We start from the raw sequence: 22,150 nt of genomic DNA, 5'->3' as shown, positions 1-22,150 counted from the left end.
GTTACATTATTAATAACACTTGTGTTTTCTTCCTATACCGCACTATATTTCAATTACTATAATCTAACAAAGAGAACAGGGAGGTTGATTTCCAGATAAGAATTACGACAATATTAATAACTCACTTATACTTGTATTCAAAACACTGGCTATATTCTCTAAATATTTTGTTGTTGTTATTGTTGTTAATAGAAACAGCTAGTTCTATATACCCTTTCCTTAACTTGTTCGGAAAGTATAAAACATGCCAAGACAACCATTAAGGTAACTGTGACCAGCAACATAGAAGTGGACAGAGGGTGGGACCGCTGCCTTGACAAACTGTCAGTCTTTTCGCTCAATTCAACCAGCACTAAACACTAAGACGTGCGTGTGAACTGGTCCCTAGGAGCGGGGAGCAGGGGGCGGGGGGAGGGGAGCGGGTGGAGAAGGCGCGCGGAGGGGGGGATACCAAGGATATCTGGTTCCGACCTAAAAAAGCACGTATTGTGCAAAGACAGGAGAAGAGTGGGTCGAGCACAGGGCGTCAGCAAACAGACCCCCATGTGCCTTAGTTTCCTCTTCTACTGAGGATGGATTAAGCACGATGGGAGGCTGTGAGAATCAAAGGGGGCCTAGAGCGCTGCAGAAAATGATAGACTGAAAAATGGGGATGGCTCCCGATTCCCGCTCAGGAGTCAGTGCCCAGGACAAAGTGCAGGGCAGAGGCAATCCAGGGTCAACGGGCGCGGTCCCCGCAATCCGGCAGGCGCCGCTCTGCTCTCACCCAGGAAGGAGTCGGGCGGCCTTGCGCTCCGCAGTGGCAGCCACAGCCCAGCCATGCCCGGGCCGCCCCGCGAGCCCACCGCCCACCGCCCACCCGGCCCCAGGCGCCCCGCCCACCCTCCGCCCGGCCTCAGGGGCCCCGCGCCCCTCACTCCCGCTTACTTTCTGGGAGTCCATGGCAAAGGGTTAGGTCCACTGGACCCGAACCGCGTCGAGGAACCTTGCGAGTAGGCAGAGGGAGGTTGGACACACCGAGACCGCTACCCGAGAGCCGCCGCTCTGCTGAGCCACCACCGCCTCGGCCTCAGCCCGCACCGGCGCCGCCCGGCCCCGCCCCGTCCGCGCCCAGCCCAGCGCGCGCCGTAGTCGCGCCGCGGTTGCCAGGGTGAAAGGGCGGCCCGAGAAGGGAGGGGGCGAGGAGCGCCTTGCGCATGCGTCTTGCAGCCAGTCGGGATGCGGCGGGGCGTTGGGGGTACTTGTCCTGCCTGTGCTGCGAGGGAGCTGTAGGGAGAAACGGGTGCTTGCCCTTCTGTCCAGACGGTCCTTTGAAGATAACTCTCCCTTCTTCCCCGTCCTTTTTCCTCCAGGCCTTGAGATGGACCATTGGGCTTCTTCCAGCAGCCAGGTCCATGGGGAGGGCGCGGGGACTGCAGGGGGGAGCTCTGGCCCTGGAGATACATCAGCCCCCATCCATCCTGAAAGCATCTGAAGCATCTCTCCACACTAGCGTTGGAGGAGCAGCCAGGCTAGACCGGGCCCAGCAGCCCAGTGAGAAGCAAAGGGCTGGGAAAGGGATTTAGTGGAAACATGGGGAAAGCCTATAGGAATGTGACAGAAACTTGGGTAGACTGGAGCCTGGTAGACCTTTCCCAGATAGCCCCCTGGGAAATTTTGAGCAAGTATTCTCCCTGAACCTGTTTCATCTTCCGTAAAATAAGAGAAATAATGCTGACTTTGCAAGAACATTTTGAAGATTAAATAACATAGTGGGAGTGCCCAATGCATAGTTAATTCTCAAAAATTACAGTTTTTAGTGGGAAACTAGAATCTGCTCAATATGGACCTAGGGGACAAAGCAGACTAGAAAGCTTGGGAAGGTAGGCTTGAAAATGTTCTTCCCCAAAGCAAACAGGCCTCATCCTACATTTCGATGATTCCAGAGAGGCTCAAAAAAGTTCAACTGGGCAATCACGATAAATGAACAAAAGGGAAGTATATATTGAGTATCTATTGGGTACGAATTCAGTGGACTGAGAATCAGCGGTGACAAGCCATTATATATATATATAATATATATGGTGCATTATATATATATAATATATATGGTGATTAGAAGTTTTATAAAGAAAAATTACATGGGATAAATGGACTCAAAGAATTGTGAGGGCTCCATTTTCTGTAGGAGGGTGTGGGAAGGTCTCTCTCAGGAGTGACCTGAGTCAAGTGAGAGAATAACTGTACAAAGATCTAGAAAAAAACATTCTAGACAGAAAAAAACAGCAAATACAAAGGTCCTGAGAGGGCATGATCTTTATGTTTAAGAAACAGCCTTTATCCTACAAGGCCGTATTTATATTTGTACATGGGTCTCTCCAACTACTTTGTGGGTTGAGATTTCTTTTACCTATGTCTGTATCCCCAGTACAGGGCCTGCCATCTAGTTCAATAAATCCTTTTTTAACTGGACAGACACATACAACAAATGGGATGAAGTGAAAAAAAGGAAAAACAAGGTCAGGCTTGAAGGCCAGGGTCCAGGGAACTCCTATGTGTACAATTTCACTCCTGCATCTGAAAGAAGTAGTGGCATGGGGTCTTCCAGAAAGATGCTCCCTCTCTTGGTACCAAGGGAAAGGAGCCTTCTCTCCAAGCTGCCCCAGTTCCATGAGGAGCTGTAAGAGCAGCCAGGCACTCAGCCACCAGCACACTGCTGCAGCCATGCAGGCAGTTCTACAGACTGCGCACTGCGTATGCACTGCAGCTGAGTCAGTTTCCCAAGAGGGAAAAATGCAACATAGGGGACGAAGAACATCAGAGGTCAAACCACTGATCATGAGCTACCCAGCCCTGCCCCAACGTGCCACGGTAGGACCCATGACTAAGGGGAAGAAACAGCATTTACTGCTGTCCCCAGTTATCTTGCTGCAAGGACTTCACCTCATTACTGTCAGAGGACAACTCCTGGGCATACTATGACTGATGGGCTTAACCACAGGAGGAGGCAGAGAGAAGCTTTGGAGACAGTGAGTCACGGCTGAAATGTGATCGCCAGATTCTGTCCCAGGCCACATCCCAGGAGCTCACACCTGGCCCCTTGCCTCCGGGCTCCTCTAGTTCTTTCCCTGCACCCTAGCCAAGAGCCTGCAGCTTTCTGACAAGAGGGCTACCCGATTTGACTTCTGCCCTCACCACCTCTCTGTCTCTTTCACCAGTCTGGCTTCCCTGCCCAGCTTCCCAGACCTTCTGCTTTCCCTCATTCTCACTCAGGAACAGCTCACAGTCTCTTCTAGCTGTGCCTTCTATCCTCCTCAGCGCATACAGCAGGCACACACCCAGCTGCCTGTTAAATCTGCACACCAACCCACTCTCGCTGCTCTGGCCTGTGGGCAAGTCCTTTGCCTTTTCACAGCCAAGTCAGCTTAGAAATATTCAAAAGCAGCTTTTCTAATAAAGTAAAGCCTTTGTTCTCAAATGTAATCCTCAGACCAGCTGCATTAATACCACCTGGTAACAGTGGTGCAAATGCTCAGGTGTCATCCCCAGACCTACTAAATCAGAATCTCTGGGGGCCGGGGTCCAGTAATCAGGACTTTAACAAGCCTTCCTGGTAATTCTGATGCCTACTCAAGGTTGATCATCATTGAGCTGAAAAAGAGCAAATTGATTTTTAAAAACAGGGAGGAACTACAAGAGGCATAAAAACAGATGGCTTTTCAACACTTGGGTTTCTGGTTCTGAGATAGCATATCTGGGCATGGATATTTATTTGAATGCGGTTCCTGGGCCTCCAGGACTGCATTTCTGACTAAATCTCAACTTAGGATAGCCTCAGGGTTGGCACTGCTGATTTAAAGAGTTTGGTAAAATTGTCCCCTCCAAAACCAGGTTTCCTGTTCTCTCTTGCCAGGCATTGCCTGCAGCCCCGAGTTCCCTAGTAAATTCTGGGATCCCCCATCTCCTGGGAGAGACGTTTTCTTCCCTTATGTTTTTTGCCAAGTCTTTCCCTTTAAGAGTCAGTATAGGGCCATCGCCTTGGAGTCAGCCATCTGAATTTAAATCCTGACACTACCAGCTGTGTAGCCTGCAGTGAGTCATTTAACCTCAATAAGCCTCGATTTCCTCATCCATAACATAGCGATCATATTGGTAGTTGTTCCCAGTTAGGGTTGTTGTGAGGATTAGAGACTATGAATGCAAAACGCCTGCTGAGTCCACATTTCACAAATGGTAGCTGTTACTGTTATTACTCCCCTGTACAACTTATCCTTCTGTGCCACCCTGCCATGGCTTTCTCTCTCTTGATGTCTGGGGCCTTAGTAGTCCTAGTCTCACCCCTAATGCCACTTTTCACTGTTGTATATACCTGGCTTTTCTGAAGCGTCACTGGCCAGATGCTGCTCTTGGTTGAAGCCAAATCTTCACCTGTTGCTCCCTTCTAATAACTGGCCTGAGTCTTGGCATATACCACATATCCGGGGGAAACCCTGAGCTTCTCTAAGCCTCAGTTTCTTCAGCTGTGAAATGAGCATCATAATAGTACCACCTGTGAGGGGAGTTGAGTGGATTAAATGAGATCATTCATGTCAAGTGTTTAACACAGTGTCTGGCTTGTAATAGCAATAAAAAGTATATGGGCTATTATCATCTCTTCCCAACCACAGAAACCTAACTCATTCCTTTTTTCTGCCCCCCCTCTTCTGACTAAAACCAAACTCACCCCAAAGCTCTGGAACCCCTTGGAACAGAGGACCAATTTCTGATCCTAGAAATTCTCAGGGTATGAAAAAGATGGTTCTGGTCTGATGTGAGCTGGTGCTCTGTGGAGTGTTCTAGCTTCATACTTGGAGAGCTCTAAGCAAAGGAGGAAACAATCAGGGGACACAACTATGACAAAAGGCCTGGAAGGCGTTTGAGAAGAAACGCAGTTAAAGCCACTGTGAGTATTTAACCTAGAGAGGAAAAACTCGGGGAGGGCAGAGTCATTTACTTCAACTCTCTCTAGGGCTGTTGTATGGAAGAGAAAGCTGGCTTGATCTCTAGCCTCCCACAGGTAGAATTAGACCCAATTTGGTGGAAGCTACAGAAAGATAGATTTCCACTCAAGAACAACAGCAGCAACAAAAATTCAAATTTTCCAACAAAGCCATACAAAACCAGAGTAGATTTTTTTTATTTTTATTTTTATTTTTATTTTTATTTTTGGTAATGAGGTCCCCATCAGTGGAAGTATCCAGTCAGAGGCTGGGCATTTGTTGTCAGAGCTGTCCTAGGGGGATCAGGCACTGGAAAGATATCTGGCAGAGATAACCTTTAATGTCTTTGTGAAACATGAGGTTCTTTCATTTGAATGTTCACCTTTGGAATGTGCTCTGAATCTCTTCTCCCCTCCCCCACTCTCATATGATCCATTGCCAGAGGTCCCACTCCTTCCTGGGGGGAGGGCATGAGAGGGACAGTTAACTAAACTGTAGTCATTATGATGCTACTATGTCACAATCCCTTCTCTATGAATGATGGCCTGCTTTATGCTAGGCGCCCAGGGACAGTGAGATAAGTGAGGTCTGGAAGACAGGTGCTTCCATCACATCCTGCTCTGGCTCTGGAAATGCCCCTGGACTTATCGTGGAGAATGACCAAAGATACAGCAAACTTATCTGCCTCTTGATCCTCTCTTTGAGAAAGGATGCTGGCCCCCAGCCAGGTCTCCAGCACAGAGGAAAAGGCTCGCTCTTCCTAGTAAGAACACTCCTCAGCAGCCCCTCTCCCTCTGCATATACTCCAAAAATGGTATGGGCTGGATTGAGACTGGGTGATTGAGACTAGGGGGAGAAAGGGCCCTAGTTGACTGCACTTCTATTTCACTGGCTAAGCACCCGGGCTCTGATACCAGACTGTCTGAATTCAAATGCCGAATCTCCAATTTAGCGGTTGTGTGGCCTTGGGTGATTTCTTAACCTCTCCATACATCAATTTTCTTATTGGTACAATGAGAGATTAACAGTCCCCACTTGGAAGGGTAGTTGTAAAGATAAATGGCAATGTATGTAAAATGCTTACAATAATGCCTGATACATACATATATAGACATAATATGTGTCTGCTATCTATTATTCTTTTCTAAAATAAACCATTCTCCTGAGTACAGCACCAGTAAATGATGGTTTCTGTGAACATTTGATACTGCAATGCCACTGCGTCAAGTTTAGATTGTACCATGTCAGCACTTCTAAGGAAGTAAGTCTCTTGAAATCCAACTCCTATTCTGAAGTTCAATCTATACTTCCCTCTAGCAAGGAGATTGAAGAAGGAAGGTGACAGGACTTAAGCTACAAGGGTGTGACTTAAGCAGACAGGAAGGGAAGATAAGGTCCCTTCCAAGCCAAGAAAACAGCCTGAGCAAAGGTGAAAAAGAATGAGAACTTGAGGAAATGGCGATAGGAGTTGAAACAAATGGAAAGCACCCTTCAAAGCCCAAATACCGGGGCAGTATTAGGAAAACTCTGGAACATATAGGAGATGAAATATTCTGGAACCATGAAAAATTACCTTTATGAAAATTACACAACAATGTGGGAGAAAGCTTACAATTACACAATTTAAAAACAAAACAAAAACTTTACCTGAAATTTTTTTTTTGTAAACACAATTGGATAATGTCTACTGTCTAAAAGGAACTAGAACATTTATAATTTTTCTTTCGTTTATAACATTTAGCTTAAGTGAAAGACATCATATATGAAAGCTCAGCCTTCCTACTATCACCTACAAGTATTATATATTTACTTTTCTCTTACATGAGAGTGAGTCAAAGATAAGTACATTGGCTTTGAAAGAGAAACTCAAATTGGATGTGATTTCCTTATGATTAAAAAAAAAAGAATCAAAGGGGTAAGGAGCAAGATTAGTAGTGATCAGATTGTTATGGTCTATAAATTTCATGCTGGGGGTGTTGGAATTTGAACGTTTTCCAAGTGGGAAGCTACTTACACAAGTTTATGAGCAGAATTATTTTAGGAAACTTGATTGGGCAGGGGAAATAGGAAGGACATGCGTGGGAGAGTCTGGGGTGAGGAGCAGACAAGCACCCAGAGGCCCAGACCTCTCTTAACCTTCCTGGGTTGGATTCCCCACACCCCCACCCCCGTTCCCCACTCCACCACCACCACCAGTGACGACCTTCAAAATACCAATTTTTAAGTCATTTTTCAGCCAAATGGAAAGAAATAATCAATTGGCCTTAATGAAACCTATTGGCTCTCTCTCAGGGTCATCTTTTTTTTTTTTTTCTTTTTTTGCCTTTTCTTGAGCTGCTCCTGCAGCATATGGAGGTTTCCAGGCTAGGGGTCTAATCCGAGCTGTAGCTGCCAGCCTACACCACAGCCACAGCAACATGGGATCTGAGCCGCATCTGCAACCCACACCACAGCTCACGGCAACGACGGATCCTTAACCCACTGAGCGAGGTCAGGGATTGAACCCACCACCTCATGGTCTCTAGTTGGATTCGTTAACCACTGAGCCATGATGGGAACTCCTCTAGGTCTTCTTTTATTTTTATTAAAGTATAGTTGATTTATAGCATTGTGCCAATTTCTGCCGTATAGCATAGTAACCTAGTCATACATACACACACACACACATATATACACATACATTCTTTTTCTGATAGTATCTTCCAACATGCTCTAGCCCAAGAGATTGGATATAGTTCCCTATGCTATACAGTGGGATCTCATTGCCTATCCATTCTAAATGTAATAGTTTGCATCTACTAACCCCAAATTCCCACTCCATCCCACACCCTCCCCCTCCCCCTCCCCCTCGGCAACCACAAATCATTTCTCCATGTCTGTGAGTCTGTTTCTGTTTTGTCAGTAAGTTCATTTGTGCCATATATTTTATATTCCACATATAAGTGATATCATATGGTGTTTGTCTTTCTCCTTCTGACTTACTTAGTATGAGAGCCCTAAGTCATCATAAAACAGGTGTCAGCAAACTTTTTCTATGCAATCCTGCCATTGTGGAGAAAAAGCAACCATCAGCAGTACATAAAGGATTGAGTGTGGCTGTGTTCCCACAAAACTTGATTTACAAAAAGAGGCTGGGGGCTGGATTTGACTCATTGGCCAGAGTTTATCAACCTCTGGTCTAAAAGAACACTGTGATATTTTTCTTAGGAAAGAATTCTGCAGTTCTTCAGTGCCTCTAAAGCCTCCCTGACCCTCCCTCTCAAACACTTCCCGTCACACCCACTGCCACCCACACCTCTATTTATGAGAGAAATGCCAGTGATGATATAATGGGCTAGTGACCTTTGGAGCAATGATAGGCAAAGCTGCATGTTAAAGCAGAAGGGTTTTGGATCTCATCTCAATTTGAGCCCTGACTCTGAAAACTGTGTGACCTTATACACAGTACACAACCTCTCTGAGCTCCCATTTGCTTGTGGGCAAAGTGAAGATAATAGGTGCAACCTTATAGGGCTTTTGTGAGGATTACATGTTTGTAAAGCAGCCAGCCTAACAATTGGCATGGACCTGGCACGCAATAAATAGTTATTAACCCACTCTAGCTCTATAAATAGCAACCAAACAGAACAGACCCAGCCTGCATGAAGAGAATTCCACTATGGATCCAGCCTTCAGTCCAGTACTGGCACTGGAGTGAGAGGTGCACACAAAGCCAGATAAGAAGGCCACACTAAATTTGAAGCCGCTGCCACAAGACAAATTTGTATCAAATGCTTCTGATGAATCATTTATTAGGTAGCCCCACTATACCAAATCCACTTGGCTGTTGGTGGTTGGGAATATGGTCGCAGGCTTCCATTGAAGTAATAAGATCTTGCTCGTCATCCACAGTCTCTCAACAGCTGGTGAATAGGAGAACCTCATGTAAACAGCCTCCTCTGAGTTCATTCTTCCGGGCTCATGGGACCAGTCACCTTCGCCTCAGCTGAAAAATAAACACATCAAGAAAATGAATGGGTCTCTCCTAGGGGAACTCGACACAATGAGAAGCAATCAATAACAAGAAATAGTGTGGGATCATCTTTAGAGAAGACATTGAAATGTAAGAAGGCTAAACACACACACACACAGTGCTCGCACGCATGCACCACACACACACACACACACACAGACACACACACACACACACACACACAGACACACACACACTTTTAGGTTAACAGATAAGAAAGAGATCTGAGAGCCTGGGTTCAAACTCTGATTTCAACTCCGTATCAGTTCATTTCTGAGCAAGTTGTTCAACTTCGGTGCCCATATTTCCCCACATATAAAATATAATCATGGTATGCTCCTTTAAGCTTGTTGTGAGGATTAAATGCATTAGTAAGTAGAAAGTGCTTAGAACAGTGCCTGACACATGGTAATGAACCCTAGTGTTTACCATCATTGATATCATTGTCACTCTTTCGCAAGGATGTTTTCAGAAGAGCTAAATAACTGAGTCAAACAAAATGAATCAAATTCAAAACTAATATGAAAAAAATCTGCTTTGGTGGTACCCTCAAGGACCAAACTTGAAATTCCAATAAAACTTTGGATTTTTCACTCCCATGACTCGGCAGTGGGATAGGTCAGACCAGGATAATGCCTGCTCCCATAGTTCAATTCAAGAAACAGTGACTGAGTAAATGTTTCAAAGCTGACAGCTATACTGTGGTTTGTATGAGGATATCCTATTTCTTAGGAAATATACAATGAAGTAGTTAAGACTAAAGGGCCGCTGTGCCATATGTAAATTGTTCTTGAATAGTTAAAAGTATTAGATGGTCATACATTCATATATATATATTCATATACATACATAAAGTGTTTAACACTAGGTTAACAAGAGTCTATGATGTTCCGTGTACTATTCTTATTCTTGAAGCTTTTCTGTAAGTTATGATCAAAAAGAAACAAATAAACAAAAGCAAAAAAAACCCCATGGAGTTCCTGTGATAGCTCAGCAGTTAACGAACCCAACTAGTATCCATGAGGACTCAGGTTCAATCCCTGGCCTTGATCAGTGGGTTAAAGATCAGGTGTTGCAGTCAGCTGTGGCGGAGGTCACAGATGGGGCTCTGGGATCCTGTGTTGCTGTGGCTGTGGTGTAGGCTGATAGCTACAGCTCCGATTTGACCCCTAGCCTGAGAACTTCCATGTACTGCAGGTCCAACCCTAAAAAGACAAAAAGAAAGAAAGAAAGAAAGAAAGAAAGAAAGAAAGAAAGAAAGAAAGAAAGAAAGAAAGAAAGAAAGAAAGAAAGAAATCGTTTCCAAATAAAAATTTTTTAAAAACCCATTCTGGGAGATTCTGTTGTGGCTCAGCAGGTTAAGAACCCGAAATAGTGTCCATAAGGATGCAGGTTCGATCCCTGGCCTCTAGCATTGCCATAAGCCATGGCGCAGGTCGCAGACGTGGCTTGGATCTGGTGTTGCTGTGGCTGTGCCACAGTCCTCAACTGCAGCTCCGATTCGACCCCTAGCCTGGAACTTCCATATGCCTCAGGTACAGCCCTGAAAAGAAAAAATAAATACATAAATAAGTATAAAAAAATAAAAACCCATTCGGAAGGGTTAAAAATAAAAAAGAAGCATTAACACAAGTTGGACTATCAAACAAGCATTGGACTGCTGCCGGACAAATGGAGGTGGCAAAACACAGTCCTGACAAGATACCAAGAGAGGATGGACATGGAACAAGGAAAGTGGTTCTATGAGTTCAAACATCTAATGAAGTTGGGCTAGGATCGCCTGATACACCTGTCTCCACAAAGGCTCTACCTATCCCCCTTGGTGCCTAAAACAGGTCGTATGTGGCACTAAGAATAACATTGCCTGAAACTTTTGCCATAAATTTCATTTTAGGGCTATAGTCTTGAGACTTTTTTCCACATGGCAGTATTGCCTGTTTGATGATCTCCCTGCCTCAACTTCTCTCCAACTTCAATCCATTTTGCAAACTGCTCATAGAATGAATCTCTCACCTATTCTCCCTACATCACTTCCTCACTCAAGAAATTACAAGGGCAGAGAAAGAGAAATATCATATGAGATCACTAATATGTGGAACCTAATCAAAATGATACAAAAGAGCTTATTCATGAAATGGAAACAGACCCAAAGACTTCAAAACCAAACTTATGGTTACCTAAGGGGAAACACTGGGAGAGGGGGAAAAGTGGGAGGTTGGGCTTGACATATACACACTACCACAAATGGAATGGATGAGTAGCAAGGACCTATTGCATAGAACGAGGTACTCTACTCAGTACTCTGTAGTGACCTATATGGGAAAAGAATCTGAAAAGCAATGGGTGTATGCACATGTATAACTTAATCATGCTGTACACCTGAAACTAATACAACATTGTAAGTTAACTATACTCCAATAAACATTTTTCAAAAATAAATTACAATGGCTTCCTTTTTCTACAACTAAAATCCAAACTAAAATCCAAACTGTCTTAATAAGTTCCATGTTTTATGATTTTTACATATTTTGCTTTGCAGTTTCAACTTTTCTCCCCATAGCTGAAAATAACCACGCCTGGGATTCGACTGATATCTAAGAGTGGTTGCTGCTTAGGGCCTGCAGCCTGAACACTAGTCTTGTGCCAAAGATGTGATTTTTCTGAGATTCAGAAAATAGTCCTTTCCTCCTACACATTTATATCTGTCTATCTGTCTGTCTATCTATCTATGTCTGGAGGGGTACCCACAGCATGTGAAAGTTCCCAGGCGAGGGATCGAACCTGCACCCAGGCAGTGACCCAAGCCACTGCAGTGATAACACCAGGTCCTTAACTTGCTGTGCCATAAGGGAACTCCCTATATATATATTTTTAATTTAAAGAACTTTAAAATTTTTAAACAGAAAAGTTGCAAAGATACTACAGACTGTTTCCATATTCTCCACACCTAGTTTCCCCTATTGTTAACATCGCTATGGTAATTTGTCACAATTAATGAACCCACACTGGTACATAGTTATCAACCAAACTTTACATTTTATTCATATTTCTTTAATTTCCCCTAGTGTCCTTTTCTAGTCCAGGATTCCATCCAGGAAACCACATTACAGTTAGCGTTTCTCTTATTTTCAAATTTTCGAAGATTATTTTAAAAGCCAAATGTAAATGAATTGTATTATCTAACTGAGTAAGATTGTATATGACACTTTGATGCCATACCTTTCCTACTACACTTGAACACGAAACAATTCACAGCATCTAACTCATCCCAAGATGTGATTTGAACACTCATTTTGAAGCTTCCTGAATTTTCTCTTTGTGTCAGATCCCTTGGGAGTCCGGAACACCCTTCTCAGATTTCATTTCCAAGGCTACATCTAATTTTTAGCTAGTTCAAGAAAACTTTGCTTCCTACACAGTATAAGGAAATTCTCTACACGGTAATTCACAGGGAAAAGTCTGAAAACTTGTGTTTGGCACAAACACATGGTGGTAAACTGGGCTTTCACCACCACCTGTGGAAAGTTCCTCAGAGACATCGCCCCTGGAATTACTCCTTCAAGAGCCCACAGCATATGGAAGTTCCCAGGTTAAAGGTCAAATCGGAGCTACAGCTGCCGGCCCACGCCACAGCCACAGCAACATGGTACCTGCGACCTACACCACAGCTCACAGCAATGCTGGATCCTTAACCCACTGAGCGAGGCCAGATATCCATCCTGCAGCCACAGAGTTCCTAGTCAGTTTGGTTTCCACAACAGGAACTCCCTTTTTCCTTTCTTTCTTTCTTTCTTTCTTTCTTTCTTTCTTTCTTTCTTTCTTTCTTTCTTTCTTACTTTCTTTCTTTCTTTCTTTCTCTTTTCTTCCTCCCTCCCTTCTTTTCTTTCTTTCCTTTTTGGCCCTGCCTGTGGCATGTGGAAGTTCCCAGGCCAGGGAGTAAATCCATGCCACAGCATTGTCCCAAACCATGGCAGTGACAACACCAGATACTTAACCCACTGCACTACAAAAGGGAATTCCTCACTGCTTTCTAGCCTCTGATTTGACACTGGATCTGCATTCTTCCAACATCCTCATCTTTCTCTGCACAGCTGGAGTACAAAGAAAAAAGTTCATCTAAGCAAGTGGCCAAGTTTTTCCCACCAGGAGTGGGTAATTTCCCATTCTCTTTCTTAAGGAAGAGAGATAATATCACTTCTTAGAAGAATTTCTTAGATGGCACCTGACTTTTAAGTACAATATCCTGGAGCATCCTGCTAAGGGCTAATAGGTATAAAGATTTCAGATAATAAAAATATTTGAAAAGCAACAGTAAATCCAAATGAAATACTTAGCATGGAATTTTAAACAGGCAGCATAGCATTTTTATCCATTTTATTTTAAAAAATTTTGATGTTTCCCTTGTCTTTTAGAAAACCCAGTATAAAAGGGAATTTTGAAAAAAATTAATTCATAATTTGGCCATCCTTGCATACCTGTTTTCAGGTTTATGACGTCCCTTTTGTCCACAGCAGGTATTCTTGTCATATTGCATTATATTATACATATTTCCTGTGTTCCTGATATTCACGTGTTTTTCAATGGTTACGTAATATTTCATCAAGTAGTTGTATAATTATTATTTAAACGTTTCCCTAATATGCTGTCTGAGGGCAAAGACCTCTGTTTTCTTCACCACTGCACCCTCAGCATTTAAAATAGTGCTGGCGAAAAGTAGACAGGATACATTTGTTAAATAAAAAGTAAATTCAAATGGTTTCAAATTCTTACTCTCATTTACTATTTTTTAAAAATTTCATTATGTCCTCTTTTGACTTGTTAATTTTTTCTCACTCTGCCTCCCTGAAATAAAAACAGTTTATCATGATTATTTTTTCTTTTTTATGTAGAAAACATTTAGAGTGATCAATTTTTGTTGACTTTGATTGGTATGATTCCATACCAATCCCTTGCATATCTGAAATGTTTTATTCTACCCTCACATTTATTTCATAGTTTGGATGGATGATAGAGTTCCACAGCGGAAATCATTTTTGCTCAGAATTTTGAAACTGTCTTTTCATTTTCTTTTAGCCGTCAGAACATTATGTTCTGATTATTGATCCTTTTTCTATATATAATGTTTTTCCTCTCCTCTTCTCTTTCTCTCCTTCCCTCTATTCCTCCCCCCAACCTCTTTTCTGTGACTCTTCCTCTTTTAAATAACAAATCTTATTAATGTTATCTGTTATCTACCCGAAGCTAGTATTATTTTTTTAAAGTGTTCTTCCACCATATAGTCTGTCTTCTCCAAGTCATTTTATTGTCTCTTTGCTTTAATCTCTGTCTTTCAGGGTAGAGACTTGCCTCAAGGGTCTGATAATTCTTATTTAAGAATGGGCCACTATGGGAATCCCTGTTGTGGCTCAGTGGGTTAAGAACCCAATGTGGTATCTCTGAGGGTGCAGGTTTGATCCCTGGCCTGGCTCAGTGGGTTAAGGATCCAGTTTTTGCCACAAGCTGTGGTGTAAGTCACAGATGAGGCTCCAATCCAGTGTTGCCCTTCTGGGGGTGGGTAGTAGTTATCTTGTTGTGGTTTTAATTTGCATGTCACTGATAACTGAAAATGTTAAGCATCATTTTATATGCTCATTGGGCATCTGACTGTCCTCTTTTGTGAAGTGTCTATTCAAGTCTTTTACCCATTTGGGTTATCTGTCTTTTTCTCACTGATTTGCAGACGTTCTTTATATATTTTAGCTAAGTCCTTTTTCAGATAAGTTTTGCAAATATCATTTTCCCAGTCTGTGGATTACCTTTTCTCTCTTTTAATGGTGTCTTTTGATGAACAGAAGTTCTTGATTTTTCTAACATCAAATGGAAGGCTCAATTTTAAACAACTTAAAAAGGAATAATTTCATTTAAAAGTCTGGTCCATCTTTCTGAGTTCACTTTAATGCACTGTAATAGAACTTAGGCTGAGCAAAAAACCATCTTTGTTCCAGGGTTCAGGGTGATGATTCTTGTTCCAGCTGTCATCACGACCGAACAATTACCAGACATGAACTATACTGTGCTGCTATAGGATCTCTGGCATCAGTAATGAGGAAGAGAGGCTCAATCTGTGGTTACTCTAGCAGGCCATATCGCAACAAATCTTTGATCCCTAAAGACAGACAGACAAAGCTTCCAGGCCCAGAGAATCACTCTCTTTGCCCCACTTCTTTATACATCTCCTGTTAATAATCTGATATCATCTTGGATTAGTTTTATGGAATCCTGCAGATTCCCCTTCCCCCATCTCCAACAAAGCAGAACAGAAAAATAAGTCTTTTATTATACACAATGATAAGATTTTATTACCTTTAACAAGGAGTGGCCTGAACAGATGCTGTAGTTGGCCTACTAGCTAATTATTGACAGAGAAGGGCTATAATCAACTGTTCACAAACTAGAGCCATCATCATTCAACTGTTTTTGACCAAAAAAAAAAAAAAAAGGCAATTTCATACAGTCAACTTACTGTTTTTGGTAACTTTGCAAATAGTTTATGTTGGAGGTATGCCAGAAATAAAAGTCCTTAAATCGAAGCTACTTTATTGTGCATAGTACAGAGGAAGAGTTCAATCAATATTTACCAGATCAATCTGAGGATGCTGAGATGAGTGTATGGAATTATATTTTCCTAAAATTGACTAGGCTTCAGAGTTCCCTCATGGCACAGTGGCTTAAGGATCTGGCATTGTCACTTCAGTGGCTTGGGTCCCTGCTGTGGCGTGGGTTCAGTCCCTGACCCGGGAATTTCCACATGCCACAGGCACAGTGAAAAAATAAATAAGTAAAATAAAAAATAAATAAAAATAAAATAAAATTGACTAGGTTTCAAATTCTTTTAGCCACACTATATGGGCTGGAATTTGGGCCTAATTCGTCCGTTTGTCTCTAAGCAGACTCTTGGATTTAGAGCTCCAGGTTCTTTTCAGGTGCGTGTCCTTCTTATGCTCTTCATGTCTCAGAGGTCAGAGATGTCAGTCCTTACCCATGCCAGGTGACAGGTAAGAAGCATGGGCCAGTGTTCAACTATACTCCAAGTACTGTTAGAAAACAAAATGTACTCATTTCACTCCAGTATTTATCAAAAGGTCAGCTAGGACATAAAAACCAATGGAATAGAATTATAAGTCCAGTGATAAACCCATACACTAATAATCAATTGATTCAGACCTTGACAAGAATACCAAGACCATTTCACAGGGAGAATAGCCTTTCAAAGAAGGGAAACTGGATGACTAGATAGCCACAAGCAAAAGAAGAAAATTGAGCATATACCCCATACTGTGTACAAAATTAACTGAAAATAGTCAAAGTCTGAATATACAAGTTAAACTATAAAATTCTTGGAAGGAAAAAAAAGACTACATCTGTACAACCTTGGATTAGGTAATAATTTCTTACATATGACAAGAAAAGAACATGCAACCAAGGAAAAGATAGACAATCAGACTTCATCAAAATTAAAAAATTTATGCTTGGAGTTCCCATTGTGGCTCAGTGGAAACAAATCTGACTAGCATCCATGAGGACTCAGGTTTGATCCCTGGCCTTGTGAGCTGTGGTGTAGGTCACAGATGTGGCTTGGATCCTGCATTGCTGTGGCTATAGCGTAGGCCGGCAGCTGTAGCTCCAATTGCCCCCTAGCCTGGTAACGTCCATATGCTGCAGGTACAGCCCTAAAAAACAAAAAGACAAAAAATTTTTTAAAACTTCTGTGCTTTAAAGGACACTACAAGGAGTTCCCATCGTGGCACAGTGGTTAACAAATCCGACTAGCAACCATGAGGTTGCGGGTTCGGTCCCTGCCCTTGCTCAGTGGGTTAACGATCCGGCATTGCCGTGAGCTGTGGTGTAGGTAGGTTGCAGACGCGGCTGGGATCCTGCGTTGCTGTGGCTCTGGCGTAGGCCAGTGGCTACAGCTCAGATTAGACCCCTAGCCTGGGAACCTCCATATGCTGCGGGAGCAGCCCAAGAAATAGCAAAAAGACAAAAAAATAAATAAAAATTAAAAAAAATAAAGGACACTACAAGAAAGAGAAAAGACAACTCACAGAGTAGAAGAAAATATGTACAAATCATATACCTGTTAAGGATCCAGTACCCATAAAATATGAACAAAAACACCCAAAAACAAAGAAGCAAACTACTCAAATGGAAAAAGACCTGAATAGACAATTCTCTTAAGAAGATATACAAATGGCCAATAAACATGTGGAAAGGTGGTTAAAATCACTAGTAATTAGGAAAATGCAAAACAAAACCAAAGTGAGATACTATTTCACACCCATTAGGATGTCTACAATCAAAAAGCTGACAAATGGAGTTCCCGTCCTGGTGCAACAGAAATGAATCCGACAAGAAACCATGAGGTTGCGGGTTCAATCCCTGGCCTCACTCAGTGGGTTAAGGATCCAGTGTTGCCGTGAGCTGTGGAGTAGGTTGCAGATGCAGCTCGGATCTGGTGTTGCTATGGCTGTGGTGTAGGCTGGCGGCTGCAGCTCTGATTCGACCTCTAGCCTGGGAACCTCCTTTTGCTGAGGGTGTGGCCCTAAAAAGCAAAACAAACAAACAAAAAAGATGAAAAATGACACATTGGCAAAGATATGGAGAAACTGGAACTTTTACACAAAGCTGTTGGGAATGTAAAATGGTACAGCTGCTTCATGATACGGTTTGGCAGTTCCTCAAAAGTTAAATACAGTTACCATATAACCTAGCAATTCCATGCCTAGGTATATACCCAAGATAACTGAAAACATATATCCACACAAAAATTCATGCCCAAAAATTCATGGTGGCATTACTCATAATAGTTGAAAGATGCAAACAACCTAAATATCCACTAGTTGATGGATGAATAGAATAATATGTGGTATATTATACAACGAAATATTATTCAATCATGAAAAACAGTGAAGTACTAGTATATAATACAACTTGGTTAAACCTTGAAAACATTATTCTAAGTAAAAGAAGCCAGACACAAGAGTCTATATGTTGTATGATTCCATTTACACGAAATAGCCAGAATAGGCAAATCCATAGAGAGAAAAAGTAGATTGGTAGTTGCCAGATGCTGAGTAAGGGGAATAGTCATTGACTGCTAAAAAGTATGGGGTTTCTTTGGCAGATGAGGAAAATGTTTTGGAGTTAGATCACAGTCATTGTTGTACAGCTTTGTGACTATCCTAAAAAAACATGAATTGTATGCTAAAATGGTAAATATTATAATATAGAAATTATATCTTAATAAAAAAGAAAGAAAATGAATGTGGCAAATTTTAATAAGAAATGATTTAATCCCACATGATAAGAACTGTAGTTCAGGCAAACACACACTAAGAGATAACAAAAAAAGATTTAAACAAAATTGAGATCATTTCCAAGTTCTGTAGGGGAAGAATTATTGTAAAAAATATTTTCTCCAAATTAATTTATACATAATGTCCTCAAATTAAAATTGCAGAGACTTTTTTGAAAGACAGTAAACAGTTAATAAGTGATTTTAATATGTCAAAGGATAACAAATACTATATAGGAAAAATAAAGGATATTAACCAAGACAGAGAATGTGGTGGTGGAGTTAGTTACCCTTTTGTATAAGTAGTTCAAGGAAGTCTCACTGATAAAGTAGCATTTGTCTTGAGACCTGAAGCAAGTGAGTGCAGAAGATATGTGGCAACAAGGACACAGCCCCTGAGATATGCTTGTTCGTAGGAAGAACAGCAAGGGCCAAGAGGTTTCGTGGCTGGAGCAGCATGAAGGAAAGGAGAGTAGCAGGAAATGACTTGAGAGCCTTAATAGATAGGTGAGTGGATGTGAATCACATAGGGACTTTGAAATTTATTCTGAATGAGTTGGCAAGACCTTGTAGACTTTGGAGCAAAGGAGTAATGGGATCTGATGTAGACTTTCAAAGGATCACTCTGACTCCTGTGTTGAGAATATATAAGGGGACAAAACTGGAATGTGGAAGACAAGTTGAGAACCTATTGCAATTACGCAGGCAAGAAATAAGAGGTGGTAGTCCTGGAGGAGGTGAGAAGTGATTGCATTAGGAATCTCTATGGAGTCCAGACTGCTGCTGGACTGGATGTGTGGTATGACAGGAACAGAGTAGTCAAGGATCACGCCCATGGTTTTCATTCTCAACAGATGGAAGGTCAATGTTGCCGTTTACGGAGAAGGGAGTCCAGTTTGGGAATGTTAAGTGGAACATGCTTATTATCCAAGTGGAGATGGCAGGTAGGCCATTGGAAAGGCCTAAAGTGAATCTAAATTTCATCTGGTAGAAAGGTGGGAAGAGTTGCTAAGCAAAATTTCAGTAGGAAGACTAAAATTTCAGATATGAAATTGCAATCTAAAACTACAGTAAATAAAACTGGCACAAAAAAAATCCATGAGATGAATGAAAAAAGAGATATACTTTGAAATGGTTCCCAAAGGCCTCTCTACATTTGCAGATTTAAGTGTGATGCTTTCACTATTTATAATGAAATCTTGGATGATTAATCTCTAACTCTGTTGAGTTATGTACTTTTTTCCAGTAACATTGTTATTGTTTTTCCCTCAATATACATAATTATTGTCAAAATATTAAAGTGATATGGAAAACCCTACCTTCTAATCTAACCTTTGAGATAATCTGGTTTCGTATCCTTCCAGACCTTCCTTCTAAGGCGTGATATGAATCCTGAGCTCTGTGGATCTGGAAGCATATCACTTAGCTGTGAGTGAGACAAGGTAATGCCCATTGTGGACGTGTAACTGCAGCTTCATTTCGTTTTTCAATCAAATTCCCAGTAACTCGTTAAAGCCCTACACTGTTCAAGAACGTCAAGATTTACTAAAGTATGGAATACTTTTTATCAATATTTTAGTCATAGTAGCTAATATGTACTGTACTGGATGTTTCCCAGGGGATATACCACAGCCAAATGCTCTATATGCACCATATAATAGAGTTCTCCCTACAATCTTTCTTTTATATATGGGGAAACTAAGGAACTGAGGATTTAATGGGCCAGGAACTTGCCTAAGACCAAAAAAACAGCAGAGCCAGGATCTGAACCCAGATGTGCCTGATCACAAAGTCTAACCATTAGCTACCATACGTCTTGGAATATTAAGACTCTACTGTATATGATGAAATATCTTCAGAGGAGTTCCCGTCGTAGCTCAGGGGTTAACAAATCTGACTAGCATTCATGAGGACGCAGGTTTGATCCCTGGCCTTGCTAAGTGGGTTAAGGATCCGGCGTTGCCTTGAGCTGTGGTGTAGGTCATAGATGTGGCTCAGATCCCACATTGGTGTGACTGGCGTAGGCCAGCAGCTACAGTTCCAATCTGGCCCCTAACCTGGGAACCTCCATATACTTCAGGTGCAGCCCTAAAAAGCAAACAAAACAGAACAAAAAACTTCACAAATCAATGAAAGAAGGGAGAAATCACTTTAAAAATTGGTGAAAACTTGTTAAATATTCAATACAGGCCTCATTTCATATTATACTCTAATATAATAATATATATTACCTTAATAATATATATCACCTTTGTCTATATCTCTGCCCATACTTAAGGATACATTCCTAGAAATCGAATGACTTATTAGACAAAAAGAAATGAACTTGTGACAGGCTCTTATTAGCTAAATTATCATTTTTACCCTGCTCATTAAAACAGTACATTTCCAATTATTAATAAATATGAAAAATAGAAAGATAAAATCATTAAAATATAATATGAATTATACCTCATTTTTGAAAAGAAATAAATTGAAAAAAGCAAAGAAAACATAGAAAAGTATTGTACTGATTTAGAGGGTTAAGGAAAGTCTTTTGAACAAAAAGAAAGAAAAAATAACAAAAAATAATCAATTTGTTTATCATAAAATTTAAATCACTTAGAGATAAAATATCACTAACACTATTGAGACAAATTATATGGAATGAAAAATATTTTCCATAAATGTGACTGAAAAAGTGCTAATAGGAGTTCCTGTCGTGGCTCAGTGGTTAACGAATCTGACTGGGAACCATGAGGTTGCGAGTTCGATCCCTGACCTTGCTCAGTGGGTTAGTGATCTGGCGTTGCCATGAGCTGTGGTGTAGGTTGCAGACGTGGCTGGGATCCCGCATTGCTGTGGCTGTGGCGTAGGCCGGCGGCTACATCTCCGATTTGATCCCTAGCCTGGGAACCTCCATATGCCGCGGGAGCGGCCCAAGAAATAGCAAAAAGACAAAAAGACAAAAAAAAAAAAAAAAAAAGAAAGAAAGAAAAAGTGCTAATATATAAAAATCTTCTATCCAATAGTAAGAAAAGTAGTGATATCTCAGTAATAAAATTGGCAAAAGACATGAACAAAGAATTTACAGAGAGGAAATAAAAGCGCTAATAAATAAAGGCAAAATATTTGATTCACAAACAAAAAATGTAAATGAAAACAACCAGAGACTGTAATCTTTTGCTTAGGTGTATCAAACATGAATGAGAATGACATCATGAGTATTTGACAGGTGTGGGGAAACAGGGACATTCATACACTTTAGTACAAATGCAAAGCTGTAGAACCTTTCTAGAGAGTGATTTGGCAATACATATCAACCTTCAGAAAGAGATACCCTCACCTCTTGATCTAGCAATGCTATCTGCAGAAGTCTATCTTAAGGAAATAATCAGCAGTTTGACAAATAAATCTCTACGATAGAAAGATTATAAGTAATCTAAAAGTTTAATAAAAAACATTAATATAAGAGAATATAAATCCACTAGTAAAAATCATATTTTTTTTTGTTTTTTGGTCCTTTTTGTTTTTGTTTTTTGCTTTTTAGGGCCACACCCATGGCATATGGAAATTCCCAAGCTAAGGGGTGAATCAGAGCTACAGCTGCTGGCCTATGCCACAGCTACAGGAACACCAGATCCAAGCTGTGTCTGCAACCTACACCACAAACTCATGACAACAGTGGATCCCTGACCCACTGAGTGAGGCCAGGCATCGAACCCTCATCCTCATGGTCACTTGTCAGATTTCACTGTGCCATAACAGGAACTCTTAAAGATCATGTTTTTGAAGAACATTCATTATGTGAAATGCTTTATACATATACAGACATATATAATGTTATATACAATGTTAAATGACAAG

The 22,150-nt window shown here is 41.4% G+C and overlaps 2 protein-coding genes across 4 annotated transcripts in view; both read right to left on the bottom strand.

Moving 5' to 3' along the window:
- Nucleotides 1–1,154, bottom strand: part of FSD1L (fibronectin type III and SPRY domain containing 1 like) — a 78,987-nt gene extending 77,833 nt beyond the window's left edge. For 2 of the 3 annotated variants that reach the window (XM_005660313.3, XM_005660314.3), the window contains exon 1: nt 928–1,105. In XM_005660313.3, coding sequence (XP_005660370.1) covers nt 928–942 — 15 coding nt within the window. In that variant the 5' untranslated portion in view covers nt 943–1,105. Of the gene's footprint in view, nt 1–927 lie in introns of all 3 variants that reach the window. The other variant, XM_003480570.4, reaches the window with a different exon arrangement.
- SLC44A1 (solute carrier family 44 member 1) overlaps nt 8,725–22,150 on the bottom strand; it is a 212,067-nt gene continuing 198,641 nt past the window's right edge. Inside the window, exon 16 of the mRNA XM_021067056.1 lies at nt 8,725–8,943. Within this exon, the coding sequence (XP_020922715.1) occupies nt 8,929–8,943 (15 nt within the window). The 3' untranslated portion in view covers nt 8,725–8,928. The remainder of the gene's footprint in view (nt 8,944–22,150) is intronic.

This window comes from Sus scrofa, chromosome 1 (genome assembly GCF_000003025.6).
Source record: "Sus scrofa isolate TJ Tabasco breed Duroc chromosome 1, Sscrofa11.1, whole genome shotgun sequence".
NCBI classification, from domain to species: domain Eukaryota; kingdom Metazoa; phylum Chordata; class Mammalia; order Artiodactyla; family Suidae; genus Sus; species Sus scrofa.
The sequence above is the reverse complement of the archived record's forward strand: the minus strand, read 5'-3'. Positions and strand labels throughout refer to the sequence as shown.